Source organism: Hemitrygon akajei, chromosome 12 (assembly GCF_048418815.1).
Source record: "Hemitrygon akajei chromosome 12, sHemAka1.3, whole genome shotgun sequence".
In the NCBI taxonomy this organism is placed as follows: Eukaryota; Metazoa; Chordata; class Chondrichthyes; order Myliobatiformes; family Dasyatidae; genus Hemitrygon; species Hemitrygon akajei.
This window is the reverse complement of record NC_133135.1, coordinates 36,344,682-36,361,568: the sequence shown is the minus strand read 5'-3', so window position 1 is coordinate 36,361,568 and position 16,887 is coordinate 36,344,682. Positions and strand designations below refer to the sequence as shown.

Sequence of the window (16,887 nt, the reverse complement as noted above, 5' to 3'; positions counted from 1 at the left end):
GACAATAATAACTTTTGAAAATAGTACCATCAGACTTCAACGGACCTCTCTATCTTTGCTGGTAAGTGACCCAGTTACGGGGTACGTAACAGGAGTCTAAAACACTTGTGACCCAGATCTACACCCGCGGTTCCTCCGAGGTGTCCTCAGTGGGCACTTCCGAATACAATCGGTGTTGTTTCCATCGGTTTTAAGCAGTTTGTTTAAACACATTAAGACATCTTTGTTGACTGTACTGACCTTGGAAGCAGCTGTGCTCTTTAGCTGTATCGAGCTGAAATGGGAATATTTAATCGTATCCATTGAGAGTACTGCTGCTACTCGGGTTGCACCTAGGCGCCCAGGAAGTAAAAGTGTTGATCGTCAGCGAGGAGATGTTATCACTAATCCGCATAGATTGTGATCTTCCAGTTAGAAAGTCAAGGATCCAATTACAGAGGGAGGTGCAGAGGCCCAGGTTCTGCAACTTCTCAATCAGGACTGTAGGCATGACGGTATTAAATGCTGAGCTATGGTCGATGAACATATCCTGACATAGGTGTTTCTGCTCCTTATATTCCACCTGAGTAGTCTACAACCTATTTGCATGAATACTGAGCCCCACACACACACACAAAATGCTAGAGGAACTTAGCAGATCATGGGAGAGGAATAACAGTCGACATTTCAGGCTAAGATCCAATATTGATTTTTTTTAAACGCAAACACGAGGAAATCTGCAGATGCTAGAAATTCAAACAACACACACAAAATGCTGGTGGAACACAGCAGGCCAGGCAGCGTCTATAGGGAGAAGCACTTTCGACGTTTCGGCCCGAGACCTTTCGTCAGGACTAACTGAAAGAAAAGAAAGTAAGAGATTTGAAAGTGGGAGGGGGAGGGGAGATCTGAAATGATAGAAGACAGGAGGGGGAGGGATGAAGCTAAGAAGCTAAGATTGGCAAAATGGATACACAGCTGGAGAACGGGGAGAATCATGGGACAGGAGGCCTAGGGAGAAAGAGGGAGGGGAGCACCAGAGGGAGATGGAGAGCAGGCAAGGAGTGACTGTGAGAAGGACAGAGAGAGAAAAAAAGAGAGAGAAAAGGAGGGGGGCATTAACAGAAGTTAGAGAAATCAATGCTTATGCCATCAGGTTGGAGGCTACCCAGATGGAATATAAGGTGTTGTTCCTCCAACCTGTGCATGGCTTCATCTTGACAGTAGAGGCGGCCATGGATTGACATATCGGAATGGGAATGGGACATGGAATTAAAATGTGTGGCCACTGGGAGATCCTGCTTGCTCTGGCAGACAGAGTGTAAGTGTTCAGCGAAACGGTCTCCCAGTCTGCATCAGGTCTCACCAATATATAGAAGGATCCCTCAAAGAGCTGAATTATTTAAACTTTGAGTAACCCACCCCTCTCTTCCCTCACCTCTTCTTCTGCCCCTCTAGACCTTCCATGTTTGTCCCACTCCACCCACACTCACCTCCCCTACTTGGCACCACCTGCCTGTCATTTTCCACCCCTCCTCAGTCCGCCAATCACCTCAGAGTCATTTCTTACCACTCCCCTTCTCACCTCGCCACTCTCAAGTCCTGATGGAGCGCTTTTGCCTGAAACCGCCAATTTCTTTCCTCCTACTGATACAGTTAAACCGCTGAGTTTTAACAGCAAATCATGCATAGCTCCAGAGTCCAGCATCAGCAGTCTCTGGTGTCTCCATTTTATTATTATGTTTTTGCTTTTTATTTGGCATAATTCAAAATATCTATGTATATCAATCTCCCAAATGCTATCAAAATCTATAGCCATTGCTCTGACCTTCCCAGTTTAATAACTTTTCCAATGAGGAAATGCTTTTGTCTTTCCTATCAGCTCAGTGATTCATTGTGCTGAAAACTTTATCACTTGCCTCCCTGAAGCCATTTCACCACTTCCAGGCAATCTTTGCAAAACTAGAACAGCAGCTGACTAAAATGATCGCACTGCATCACCACAAGAACCTTCATACAGTTGAAGAACGAGCCTGATATACAAACCGTAAGCCCAGAGTGCACTTACTGGGAGTCACATTGCTCAAATTTCTTTCACCCTGCCTTCACATTTGCTGCAAAATACACAGTGCTGTGGAAAGGAACTGTCCATTGTCTGTATGGGCAGATGAATCTTCAAAAGAGCCTTAAATGTTATTGAGACATCACATGGCAGAAATGACTAAAACTTGCTGTGGGAAGGCTCAGTGCAAATCATATTTCAATGAGAAATTAGATTTCAAATGCTGCTGCCAGCCATCAATATTAATGCTGGCAGTTAGGCTCTAAAAATAAATGTGCTGTCAAGATAAATTAATCATGTCCGCTGAAGATACATAAGGCTGGATTTTCCACCTTGTACAGCTGCCACGAAAGGTGTGGTCATAAGACTTCCTGTGGCATCCTGGCACTCACAAACAACATGTCTTTTTTCCAGGGTCTATTCAAACATTATATTCATGTTGAGCTCTCAAGATGCCTCAAATCTTAGTACAAAACAGCCAATAACCGCAGAACTTAAAAAGCCAAGAGCAGACTGAACAGCCCCATGACATCAAACACTGCTTTGCCGCAGCTACCTTTCTAGGTGCAATCTTTGGGCATAAAACTTTCCATTTTAAGGATGCCATATTATAGTGCAAGTAGATTTTAAGCTTTATAAAAAATGATCAGCAACTAACCAAAGGGCAGGATCCCTCAGAGAGCTGGAGATGAGTGAAAGTTGGTCAGGTCACACAGGTGGCCCCCGTTTTTCGAACATTCGCTTTACGACAGCTCGCTGTTATGAAAGACCTGCTTTAGTACCTGCTTTCACTAACCAAAGAGGATTTTCGCTTTTACGAGAAAAAGACGGCCGCTTTATACGTGTGTTTACCCCGAGAAAGACTACCATGACCGTGAAGCCTTGTGCGGGCAGTTGCGTGCACATGTGTGTACATGCATACGCATGTACGTACATTTGCGTGAACGTGCGTATGTGTATACGTGCACATGCGTGTACATGCACATGCGTGTACGTGCCGATTTTTTCTCTCCAAATCAATTTTGGCTCGCTGTCGTCCCGATCTGATAAGTGAAATTACACCGTACATACAATATTTCTACTTTATTTAGGCTGTATATTTATCATATCATTCCTGCTTTTACTATATGTTAGTTTTATTTTAGGTTTTATGTGTTATTTGGTATTATTTGGTAGGTTATTCTTTGGGTCTGGGAATGCTCAAAATTTTTTCCCATATAAATTAATGGAAATTGCTTTTTCGCTTTATGACATTTCGGCTTACAAACCGTTTCATGAGAACGCTCTACCTTTGGATAGTGGGGGAAACCTGTATTAAGCAATTTGCCATGAGACATTCCTAAGCCACTAACAATTAATTACTTCCCTGTGTCAGGAAAGGTAAAAGGAGCAAATACATCGCAACCAAGAATGCCATTAACGAGCACTGCCTTGTTATTCTCTCAAAGCATTCCAAGCCCAGTCAAGAAAAGTTCAATGGAGAATTTAGCATGTTTACCTAAAAGTTTTCATCATTTACATCCCAGCATTCATTCACTTTATAAAGAAAGCTGTTTGTTTCATTCACCTGTCAGGACACCCATTGGTTTAGGTATCTGACAAACAGTATTCCTTCAATTTTTCAAAAAAAACTGTAATGTTTTGTGCTTTTAATTAGAAAACACAGCAAAGAACAAAGTGAAGCCAAGGCTAAAATGAAAACCTACTGGAATACGTTACCATATCTTTATCGGTCTGTTAGCTGTCACTTTAAATTAATCTAAATTCAGATAGAGTATATGACATTACCTCTACAAAGAAGATGTGTAAATTAACCGAAATTCAGGCTATGTGGCAAAGTCTTACATAAATTATTTGTTTTCCTAACATCATAGATTTTGGACATACACCACCACTTTAACTTCATTCCAATCTGTTTTGTTTTTAATAAAACATCTGACAGACAAAATTGCAAGAATAAAAATTGGTAGCAGGAACAACATAGTTAGGGAAAGAGATCCCATGCATCCAAGGATTATAAGCAATTGACTGATAATCAATTTCATATACTTTAACATCTCAGGGTTGAATTAAAAGTGCTGGAGTGGAACCTGCCCTTTTGCTTTCAAATTTTTGTCAAAGAATATTTACTGACTTTCATCTGTAGCCCTGGACACCATTCCTTGCTTGACAAAGCCCCCTCTTTCCACCTTTAAAGGGATTAAAGCTCGTTCTTTGATCCTCATTTTTAAGGAAGCCAAATGCAATTCTTCCGTGCTCTGTTGAAATATTAGGTCAGTGTCCTCTGAAAATTCATGTGGTGATATTTGCAAATCTATTTTAGCTCTACCAAGTTGAGACAAAGGAAACTATTCTCGGAACAATAAATCATATTGTTGCCAAGCCTCATACACCATTATTTTTAAGTCCAAAAGGCAGTGGAGTGAAAAATGGTGTTAATCCAGTCAAATCTCAAAAGCAATTGATTTTAACAGGGACAGAGCCATAATAAGGAACCTTTTCATGAAGCCCTAGGAAAATGCGAAGTGGCACATATCACTCACTGAATAACATCCCCTTTTCACTATTCAACAATTCCTGTACAATTGATGAACTGCTGCTACACAAAGTCTAGCTCACAATAGTTTAATTGCATGTAAATGAGTGTAAGACCAATAAAATCATATGAAAACACACTCAAGTATTATGATCTTATCATGGCTATAGAAAGAATCATGATTCTTTCCATGAAATATTATTGGCATTACGTTTTTTTTGGCTCTACAGATACTTCCAGCTCTACGAGGTAGTTCCAGCTAAATGCTTTACTTCATTTCCACATCAAGGAGGAAATAACACCATGAAGTAACATTTTTATAGTTTCAGAACCATAATAGCTTCCACTTTGTAACTTTCATTTATAGAAGTTACACAAACAAACACATCTATGGTGTCACAACAATGTACAACACCTTCAGTTAAATGTCATTACTATTTCAAAGCTTTCAGATAGGCTGATTATGCAAACAGCATGCCCTAAACCTTTTCTGATCTGACATTCTGCCAATGGCACTCGCATCTACTGTGATGAAGTGCTTTGGGAGGTTGGTCATGGCTAGAATTAACTCCTGCCCGAGCAAGGACCTGGACCCACTGCAATTTGTCTATCAACAAAATAGGTCTACAGTGGATGCAATCTCACTGGGTCTCCACTCAGCCTTCGACCTCCTGGACAATAATAATACATACGTCAGGGTGCTGCTTGCAAATTACTGCTCATTGTTCAACCTCAGTTCTAATCAACAAGCTCCAAAACCTGGGCCTCTGTACCACCCTCAGCCACTGGATTGTTGACTTCCTCACCCGCCTGTGTGGATCAGAAATAGCAGCTCCTCCTTGCTGACAATCAACAACAGTGCACCCAAGGTTGTGAGCTCAGCCCACTGCTCTACTCTCTCCACACCCGTGACTGTGTGCCGAGGTACAGTTCAAATGCCATCTGTAAATTTACCGATCACACAGCGATTAATGGCAGTGTTTCAAATGGTGACCAGAAGGCATACAGGACCCAGATAGATCTACCAGTTCAATGGTGTTGCAACAAATGACCTTTCCCTCACCTGCAACTGGATGACAGACTTGAGTGGAGCACCAACACGGAGGCTCTGTACAAGAGGACCAGAGTTGCCTCTACTTACTGAGGAGACTGAGGTCCTTTGGAGTATGCAGGCCTCTCCTTCACAAGGTCTATCAGTCTGTCGATGCCAGTACAGTCTTCTACGTGGTGGTGTTCTGGGGCAATGGCATCAACACAGGCGATGCCAACAGGCTCATTTAACTGATTAGAAAGTCTGGCTCTGTTGTAGGAGTCAAACTGGACACACTAGAGACTGTGGTAGAACAAAGGACCCTACGGAAAATCCTGGCAATTCTGGACAATGTTTCTCACCCTCCTGCAAAACAACTTGGCTGAACAGAGGAGCACTTTTAGAAATAGACTACAACTGCGCTGCTCTGAAGAGTGTTGTATAGGGTCATTCTTACCCTCGGCCATTAGGCTCTATAATGAGTCAACCTATAGCCGAGGAAGTGATGACCTCCTGAGGTAACTCATTTTTTATCCTTTCTTACTTCTCTTCTAATATTTGTATATTTATGCACTTGTAACACTACTATGACACTGTAATTTCTTTTGGGATCAATAAAGTATCTAACTATCAATGTCAGTAAGACCAAGGAATTGACTGTAGATTTCAAGAAGAGGAAGCTGAGGGAGGACACATCGGTCCTCTTCAAGGGATCAGCAGAGGAAAGGGTGAGCAGTTTCAAGCTCTTGGGTGTCAATATCTCTAAGGTCTATCCCAGGCTAACGTATTGACCCAATTACAAAGAAGGCACGGCAGTAGCTATATTTTATTAGGAGTCTGAAGAGACTTAGCATGTCACCAAAGACACTGGTAAAGTTCTACAGATGTGCCATAGAAGCATTCTAACTCTTTGCATCACCAACTAGTACAAAGGATAGAAAAGAATTGCAGAAAGTGATAAAATCAGCCAGCTTCATCATGGGCACTAGCCTCCCCAGCATCCAGGTCACCTTCAAATGACAATGTCTCAAAAAGCTGGCATTATTATTAAAGACCCCCACCACTCAGGATATGCCATCTTCTAATTGCCACTATCAAGGTGGTGGTACAGGAGCCTGAAGACGCACATTCAATGATTCAGGAATAGCTTCTTCCCCTGAACCATGGACAATGGACCCATGAACACTGCCTCATTATTTTTACAGTACGTATACATAAAGTAAAGAGGACTTCACTTTGATATAAGACCACAAGATATAGGAGCAGAATTAGAGGTGGCAGAGTGGCAAAGTGTTCCTACAGCGCCAGCAACCTGGGTTCAATTTCACCGCTGTCGTTAAGGAGTCAATACGCTCTCCCCATGACCGAGTGGGTTTCCTCCAGGTACTCCAGTTTTGCCCCACATTCTAAAGATATATGGGTAAGTAAGTTAATTGGTCACAGGTATGTAACTGGGCATCGCAGGCTCGTTGGGTCAGAAGAGCCTGTTACCATTCTGTATCTCCAAATAAAATAGATTAAGTTATTTGGCCCCTCAAGACTACTTCACCATTCAATGATGACTGATCTTTTTCAGCCATCCTTCTACCTTATCCTTGTAACCTTTAACCCCCTCCCAATCAAGAATCTAACAAGTCTTTATTCTGAGACTGTTCTCCAGCTCCTATATTCTCCTACTAATGGAAATCCTCTCTCCGCTTCTATCTCTGTCCAGGTCTTTCCATATTCTGTGGACTTCAATGAGAATTCTCCTCTGCCTCCATCCCTCTGAAGGTCCAGAGAAATCAAATGTTCCTATGTTAAGCTTTTCAATCCTGGAGGCATTCTTGTGAAGTTTCTCTGGACATTCGCCAGGGTCAGCACATCATTCCTTAGGTACTGAACCCAAACTGCCTTCCCTTTTAATATTCCATTTTCATGGAACTACCTCTTTCAATGCTTTGTTGGACGACTACTTGCGGTGCTCATCTACACTTTGCCCTATCTATCCTTCACCCTCGCTCTCAGCAATTTAAAACTAGCTTGTTTTCTCTGTCATAGTTCTGACAAGGGGTCATTAAACTGAAGCATTGTTTTTCTTTCCATTGATGCTGTCTGGCTCGATGAATGTTTCCAATATTTTCTACTTTCACGTCAAGATTTCTAACTGCAGGGTTTTTAAAAATTTTTCATTATATTTAATAGCCTATAAAAGGCAATGAAATTTTGTTTTTAATCATCTTGTTGGACTGAAATCTGATTCCATTCCAAAAGCATGAAATCTACAGCAAGGGTATCCCAATGGTAGTAACATAACAAGAAGATTATCTGACTTCTCATCTTTAACATAGAATAATCCAGTGTACATTTGGATGCCTAGCTGAAATGCTTCTATATAGTTCCATTCCTTTAAAATAATGCATTGCTTCTTGCATTTTAGACAAAGAGTATGTGGACAGATAAGTGAAATATATTCTAAACCAAATTTAATCCATGCTTCCAGAAGCTCAGCTAGAATGATGCAGCCATTCTACAAAGAATGAGAAAAATAATACAAATGGAAACTTGGCCTCTTCCACAAGCTGCTCAAAGCACTGCAGCATAAAGTTACCAATCAATAAATTATCAATTATCAACATTACTCACGCACCCAATTCAGATAGCTTGGCAATGAGAATCACCGTGCATTTTTCCAGATCAACACACAAGGTAATTTTTTTTAAAAAGAGAGAAGCTGAATTCAGCATCCTACCTAACCCCTGTGGAACATCAGGGCACAACGGTAAAGGCTTCTTTGTGACTGTGAGATTACTTTCCAACTTCCTGCTTGACACAAAATGATCTTCACCCCCCACGATGGTTAGTGAGGTCCCATTGGGCTTTGAGATATTAAAGGACTGATGTATCTTCGAGTAATTCCTACTGTTAAAACGGCTGAATATGTCGAACCTTTGGGTGTAGACATCCAAGTAGAAGATCGTCATTATAAGAAAGTGCACTAGACACAGCAAGAGCACTGCTTTGCATATTCTTTCCAAAGTCTTCCCTAACATCAGTCTGGTCATTTTCTGTACCCAGCAGGGAAGTGGAGCAGTACATCAGCTTGTCTTCCAAGGATCCTGACACATTCCAAGTACTACCTGTGAAATGAAAACAGTGTACTCATTAAACCTTTCACATACATTAAACAGGAGCAATAAGCGGGAGGCAAAACTCAGCGTCATTCATGGACTGCATTAAAATATGCAAAAGTTAAAAGCAGCTTGTCTTTTGGCAGAGGGGAAAATGTATTTTAAGTATGTTGTAATTTTAAAGGTTGCCATCACAGAGAGTCTAGTATCACCAAATGCCTTTATTTAACACCCTATAATCCACATTACTTCTCTCAAGTAAGAAAAGCAGACCCAACTATTGTGTCATCAGGTCCCCTCAAAGATCAGTTTGGGGAAAGATTGGGAAGGAAAGTTGCAAATTGTTTTTAAAGGTTGAATGCAAAACACTTTGTACTTGACAGAGCAGTCTGTGGTTTTGAGGCGTGGGCATAACAGAACGTAATGGTATCAAAGCAGAATTATACTAACTCTTTTTAAATTTGTACAAAAAAGATACAGATTACCCAACTGTGTTGATAACAGTGATTTAATCTCTTAACAAAACCATTCCATTACTATAGTGTGCTAAAAAAAAAGAAAACAAAAGAGAGAAAACTCATAGGAAAGAAAAGCTCAAAGGAAACTTGCAATCATATACCTTTCAAATCCTCAAAGCATGGAATGTATTACCACTGTAATTCACCACCAGAATAAAACTGGGTAATTTTACTTCTCACCCAACTGATCATCTACATCAAGCTATAAACAACAAGGAATAATTCGATGCACCTAATATTTTGCTATGTAGTATATCTTCTAATCACTGCACTTTACTATAAATCATTTCCTTAAGCTGGAGAAGTTGCTGTATCCTTGCTGTAGATCACAGAATTTTATTAAATAAGCTTTGTAAAGAGAATTTGCTTAGTTTGACAAGTAAACAGACTATGTTTGCTGCAAATCCTTTCATTAATCTTGCTCAAACTCCAACTCATTGGCCGATCAGTGCAACTGAACAGGTAATAAATGTTTTCGATACACACTGTCAGGGCATTCCAAACTCCTTTACAGCAATTAATTGCTTATCAAGTGGATCACTGGATCACAGAATCACCAGTTTATGCACAGCAAAACTCCACGATACATTTTGTGGAATTACGTTGTTCTCACGGCTAAGAATGCTCACCAACACCTTTACTTCTCAGGAGGATAAAGTAATTTGGCATGTCCCTGTCAACTCTTATTGATGCAACATAGAAAGCATACTGCCTGGATACCTAACAGCTTGCTCTGCATGTGATCGAAAAAAACTCCAGAGTTGTAGACACAGCTCAGCACATCACAGAAACCAGCCTCCCTTTATAGAGTCTTGTCTGTGAAGCAGCCAGCATAATCCTAGATGTTCTCTAGTCTTCTAACTCCCATCAGGCAGAAAACTCAAAAACCTGAAAGCACGTATTGATGGGCTAAAAGATAGCTTCTATCTCATTGTTATCAGACTCTTGAAAAGGCCTCTCATTTGAAATGATGCATTCTAGACCTCACAATCAGTCTTGTTATTATCCTGCACTTTAGTTAGCTGCGCTGCAATTTTTCATTAGTTTTTACACTTCATTCTGCATTGCTATTGTTTTACATTAATCCAGCTCAAAATATGGGTAGCACTATAAACAGTAAGATGTGACAATAATAAATCAACCCTGACGGAGGGATAAGTTTTGGCTAAACCACCTTGGGAAATTCCCTCCTCCTCTTGAACACTTATTCTTTTAAGAGCAATGCAAAAGTCCAACAAAAGAAACAATTTAACGACTTAACTGCGAGGCAATATGGAACAATTATTGTTTACTGGACGCAATCAAGTGAGATTATAAAAAGCAGTATTTGAGAATCCACTATCCGTGACTCAATGGTTACTTTATCATCAGTGAATCGGAATTACGAGAATGATGCTCAAGGGCAGGAGCACATAAATTATAGCAGCTCCTCAGCATAAAACTGCTGGGGAAAAAGTAGGAGATAAAGCCCAGTCCATCACAGGAAAATGCTCTCCCACCATTGAGCACATCGATACAGAGCAATGCCACAAGAAAGCAGCGTCCATCATCACTATCCAGGCCACACTCTCTTCTCACACCTGCCTTTGGGAAGAACGTACAGGAGATTTGGGTTCCACACCACCAGGTTCGTTTATTTATTTAGCAATACAGCATGGAGTAGGCTCTTCCAGCTCAGCAACCCTAGCCTACTCACGGGACAAGTTACAATGACCAGCTAAGCTACCCAGTATGTCTTTGGACCGTGGGAGGAAAGCAGAGTACCCAGGGAAAACCCACACATTCCACGCAAAGGATATACAAACAAACTCCTTATAGAGGATGTCGAATTGGAAATCTAACTCCCACACCCTGAGCAAGAAGAGCATTGTACTAACCAGTAAGATACCACGGTGCCCCACAGGTTCAGGAAAGGTTATTATCCTTCAACCATCAGGCTCCTGAACCAGTGTGGATAATTTCACTCACCTCAGCTCTGAACTGATTCCACAACCTATGGACTGTACAGCTGATATTCTCGGTATTATTTATTTATTATTATTTTAGTATTTGCACAGTTTGCCTTTTGCACATTGGTTGTTTGTCAGTCTTTGTATAGTTTTTTTCATTGATTCCATTGCATTTCTTTGTTTTACTGTGAATGCCCGCAAGAAAATGAATGTCAGGGTAGTATATAAAAATTTACATTGAACTTTCAGAATAGCATCAGAGGTATCAAACAATGATCCATGGACTTCTACGATGGAAGGGAAAAAAAATCCAATGGCACTATTCAAAGAAAAACAATAAAGTTTTTTTAAACGATCACTCTCCCAAATGACATCATTAGAACAGATCATTAGATTTTGAGAACTTTCTGCACAAGTATCGGCTCTGTGTGGGTGACTTCTCAATAATTACAATTCCGCAAACACCTAATTCAAGAGAAACAACTCTGTGAAGCTGTGATAAGTTCTTATCACACGAGTTCTATATTTCTGTTCTTTTGAGGAAACTGCCAGATAAACTGAACACCTACTTTTTTGGAAAGAACAATTTGTTACAAAGAAAAAAGTTACATTTTCCAATAATGTAGGAATGAGAGTAGGCATAAAGGCAGCAAAACAGCGGCTATACTTTATTAGGAGTTTGAAAAGTCAATAAATACACTCAAAAACCTTCTATAGCTGTACTGTGGAGAGCATTCTGACAGGCTGCATCACTGTCTGGTATGGGGGGGGGGGGGGGGCTACTGCAGAGGACTGAAGGAAGCTGCAGAAGGTTGTAAATCTAGTCAGCTCCAACTTGGATACCAGCCTACAAAGTACCCAGGACATCTTTAGGTGTCTCAGAAAGGTAGCACCCTCCAGCACCCAGGGCATGCCCTTTTCTCATCGTCACCATCAGGTAGGAGATATAGAAGCCTGAAGCCACACACTCAGCAATTCAGGAACAGCTTCTTCCCTTCCACCATCCAATTCCTAAATGGACTTTGAAACTTTGGACACTACCTCACTTTTTTTAAAAAAAATATACAGTATTTCTGTTATTACATATTTTTAAAAAATCTACTTAATATACATAATTGATTTACTTATTATTGTTTTATTTTATTCATTATTTTTCTCTCTCTCTCTGCTAGATTATGTATTGTATTGAACTGCGGCTGCTAAGCTAACAAATTTCACGTCACATAGTGGGGATAGTAAACCTGATTCCAACTTGTCATATACTGTACACCATCTTGTACACTGACTGCAAGCGAGGAACTGTTATGCAAGGACAAGCTGCAATTGTGATCCTTTAGTTACTGATACATGCCTTTCAGCAGCTGCAAAAGTGGTATCCATCCTCCTGTATAACCTGCAGTAAGTATTCACGTGTAGCATCTCTGATAACATTCCTCTCCAGCAAAGGAACTTCAGACAAATCAGAACAATTAAACGTCTTGCTTTCAATCAAATGCAGTCATCGTTAATTTTAGTAGAATGATTTATAATTGTTATTGCATCCTAAAGCTTTAGGGTTATTCTTAACATTTCTATTTCCAATATCACTCTCACATTCCTTTTAAAAATGTTAATTAACAAGTATAAAGTCAAAGTGCAAAGTTCAAAGTAAATTTATTACCAAAGTACATATGTCACCAAATACAACCCTGAGATTCATTTTCTTTTGGGCACTCACAGTAGATACAAGAAACACAATAGAATCAATGAAAGACCATCCCCAAAAGGGATGGACAATCAATGTGCAAAGGACAACAAACTGTGCAAATACAAGACAATGAAAAATAATAATAATAATAATAATAATAATAATATGGTTTTATTTAGCTTTAAACCTGCTAATTTACTGAATCAAATGAAAATAGGGTATCAAATAAGATACAACCAAACAAATTATACCTTGACACACTTTCTATACATCGACAATTTGAAATTATACGCCCCTTCATAAGTAAAGCTAAAGCAATTAGTTCAAATAATAGAACTATTTTCGAAAGATATAAACATGAACTTTGGACCAGATAAATGCAGAACATTAAACATAAAGAAAGATGCAATAGAACTAGTAGGATACAAAGCAGAGCAGCAGGATACAATACAGCCAATGGATGAATATAAAACCTAAGTATCAGGGACAGCAACAAACAAAGAAATGGATCGTAGTGCAATAAAGGGAAAACTTTCGAAGAAAAGTATTTCAAGGCTTAAGAAAATCTGCCAGAGCTCAATAGTAAAAATATAACAAAGGCAATGAACACTTTCACTATACCTATGTTAACATATTCTTTTGGCATAATATCTTGGTCCAAAACCGATCTGGAAAATTTACAAGGAAGAACTGAAATGACAAATTTTAGAAAACACTATGTACACCTGAATGCACTTCGATTAACACTACCTAGGACAGAAGGAGGAAGGAGAAAGGCAGACATAAAAAAATTTACACAACAGTCAGAGAAAACTAACGATATATGTTCATCAACAAAAAACAGGATTCAGCACCCCATGCAAGTACATGTAATTCTGATAAGTAGTACACACCACTAAACTTAAATGAAAGCACAACCCAGAAAAATGAAGGAATTATCACTGTAGAAGAAAAAATTAACCAGTGGATGACCCTCTATGGAAGACATCCTCACAATCCGAGCAGACTAGATGTCAAAGAAGCAGTGAACGTCTGCCTCAGAATCGGAGGCATCTTCCCAGAAAGAGGGTTTCCTTGTAGCAATAAAGAAGCAAGTAGCTAACACAAAAACATTTATCAAAGTTACATAGTACAAGACCAACAAAATTCAAGACAATAAATGCAGAAAATGCCAAGAGAAACCAGAAACAATCCAAAACATTACAGGATCCTGCAGCAGTTTAACTCAAATCACAAACAAGATAAAATCTACAAATTCTCAGCAACACACACAAGATGATGGAGGAACTCAGCAGGCCAGGTAGCACCTATGGAAAAAAAGTACAGTCGATGCTCAGGAGTGGAGAAAAAAAGCTGAGGAGGAAATTTGAAAGGTGGTGGGGAGGGGAGAGAGAAACGCCAGGCGATAGGTGAAACTTAGAGGAGGAAGGATGAAGCAAAGAGCTAGGAAGTTGATTAGTGAAAGAGACAGAAGGCCATGGAAGAAAGAAAAAAGGAAGGGTGGGAGGGTGGTGAGGAGCCCCAGAGAGAGGCGATGGGTGAGCAAGGAGATAACATGAGAGAGGAAGAAGAGGATGGGAAATGGTGAAGTGGGGGGGCGGGGTAGAGGCATTACCTACCAACCCACCAGCCTCCACGTCCAGCACATAATTCCCTGAAACTTCCGCCACCTCCAACTAGATCCCACCACCAAACACATCTTTCCCTCCCCCTCCCCAGTTTCTGCTTTCCACGGGAATCGCTCCCTACATGACTCCCTTCTCCAATCGTCCCTCCCCACTGATTTCCCTCCTGGCAGGGTCCCAAACAGTCCTTCCAGGTGAGGCGACACTTCACCTGTGAGCCATATTCAGTGTTCAGTACTCCCAGTGTGGCCTCTTGTATATCAGTGAGACCCGACGTAGTTTGAGAGATTGCTTTGCTGAGCATCTACACTCCGTCCACCAGCATAACCGGGATCTCCCAACGGTCACCCATTTTAATTCCACTTCCCATTCCCATTCTGATATGTCCATCCATGGCCTCCTCCACTGTTGAGATAAGGCCACACTTAGGTAGGAGGAACACCACCTTATATTCTCAAACTTCAAGTAATACCTCCATCCCCACCCCCCTTCACCATTCTCCATCCCCTTGTCCCCCTCTCATGTTATCTCCTTGCCCACCCACCGCCTCCCTCTGGTGCTCCTCACCCCCTCCCCCCCCCCACCCTCCTTTTCTTCTTTCTTCCATGGCCTTCTGTCTCTTTCACCAATCAACTTCCTAGCTCTTTCCTTTATCCCTCCCTTTCCAAGTTTTGCCTATCGCCTGGCATTTTTCTCTCTCCTCTCCCCCCACCAAATCTACTCTTTTTTCTCCAGTCCTGCCGAAGAGTCCCGGCAACTGTACTTTTTTCCATGGATGCTGCTAAGCTCCTCCAGCATTTTGTGTGTGTTGCGCAGTTTAACTCAATCTGATCACTTACACAGGCACAATCAAGAAACAAACATCACCTTGCTTTAAATACAAACTCATCAAAAATACCATACCTTACTATAACCACAAGTCTGATCCAATTTTAGAGTCAAATTATATTATGACCAATCCACTATTACAATAGGACAATCCATAATAACTGTTCTGATAAAATACTGCAGGATAAACAAGCAAGAACAACTTAATAGATAGAGCCATTCCAAACACACACAACATACAGAAACCAGTAAGCGAAAACAACACAAATATGCTGAATTAAAAGAGGAAATTGACAGACTATGGAATGTGAACAGGGTTTACACTGTTCCAATAGTAATACCTACAACTGCTATCTTCCGAAAGTCCCTACACAACGGCAATAAACAATTAGACCTACACAGCAATAGTTATGTAAATCTTCAGAAAGCCACAATGCCAAACACCACTAGAATAGTCCGAAGGTTCCTAGTAATTGAAAACTGAGTGTGCTTGGATATGCCCACATCTCAGGTTTTACCAGTTGGAGCGGAGAAAAAATAAAACTAGAAATAAGAATAAGTACGAATGAATGTCAAGAACATGAGATGGAGAGTCTTTGAAAGTGAGTCCACAGGTTGTGGGAACAGTTCAGTGATGGAGCAAGTGAAGTTGAGTTAAGTTATCCCCTTTCGTTCAAGAGCCTGATGGTTGAGGGGTAATGACTGTTCCTGAAACTGGTGTGAGTCATGAGGCCTGGGTGGTGTGTGTCCCTGATGATAGATGCTGCTTTCCTGTGACAGCACTCCTTATAGATTTGCTCAATGGTGGCGAGGGTTTTATCTGTGATGGGTTGAGCTGTATCCATTACCTTTTGTAGGCTTTTTTGTTCAAGGGCGCTCACTCAATCAACAAATGACAACCTTGTTTCTTAAACTCAAGTAATAATTAGCTGCGATTCCTTAAAGTTATTATAGCTGAGGCATGGTAGTGGGAATAAGCACCCACTATCTATTAAATGCTCCCAAAGGTGTGTGCCTCAAATAGCCTCCGCCAACCATGTCCAGCTCCTGGTCTTCATGTGTGGCTTAGCTATTAAGCCCAGCAGAACCATTTCTACTGACCAAAGAAAGGTCAAAGCCGGGTTGCTTGCACCTTAAAACCAATCGCTTCAGGCAGATGGAAATGACAGCCATGGTTGGCAGCTCATATGGGAGAAGGAAAACTCTGACCTCAAACCTCCACTGCTTTGCGGCTGTATATAAACCCACTCACAGGGAAGGCTTCCGGAGTCAACGCCTAGGGAAAAATCTGGAGCTGGAATCTCTAAGACAGTATTACATTAAGTTCAAAGCAACTCCTGCAACACCTATGGTGCCAAACTGTATTGGCCATTGGCATTGCTTTGGATTCATCAGTTGTGTGGAGAGGGGAGCTTGCCACATGAGCGACAACTTGCTCTCCATATCGTACTGCCCTGGCTTGTGTATCATGTAGACAGCTAAGGAGCAACGTCCATGGTCGACAACTTGACTAATGCTAGGCCTCTGAGTTAACTGCAAACCTAGCTCTGACTCTTCAGATAA

At 40.9% G+C, this 16,887-nt stretch overlaps 1 protein-coding gene across 5 annotated transcripts in view; it reads right to left on the bottom strand.

Moving 5' to 3' along the window:
* b4galt2 (UDP-Gal:betaGlcNAc beta 1,4- galactosyltransferase, polypeptide 2) overlaps positions 1-16,887 on the bottom strand; it is a 375,893-nt gene that overhangs the window by 321,473 nt on the left and 37,533 nt on the right. For all 5 annotated transcript variants that reach the window (XR_012101020.1, XM_073062911.1, XM_073062910.1 and 2 more), the window contains one exon: positions 8,339-8,726. Coding sequence is in view for 4 of the 5 variants with exons in the window: in XM_073062911.1 (XP_072919012.1) it covers positions 8,339-8,651 (313 nt within the window). In the remaining variant the exon portion in view is untranslated. The remainder of the gene's footprint in view (positions 1-8,338; positions 8,727-16,887) is intronic.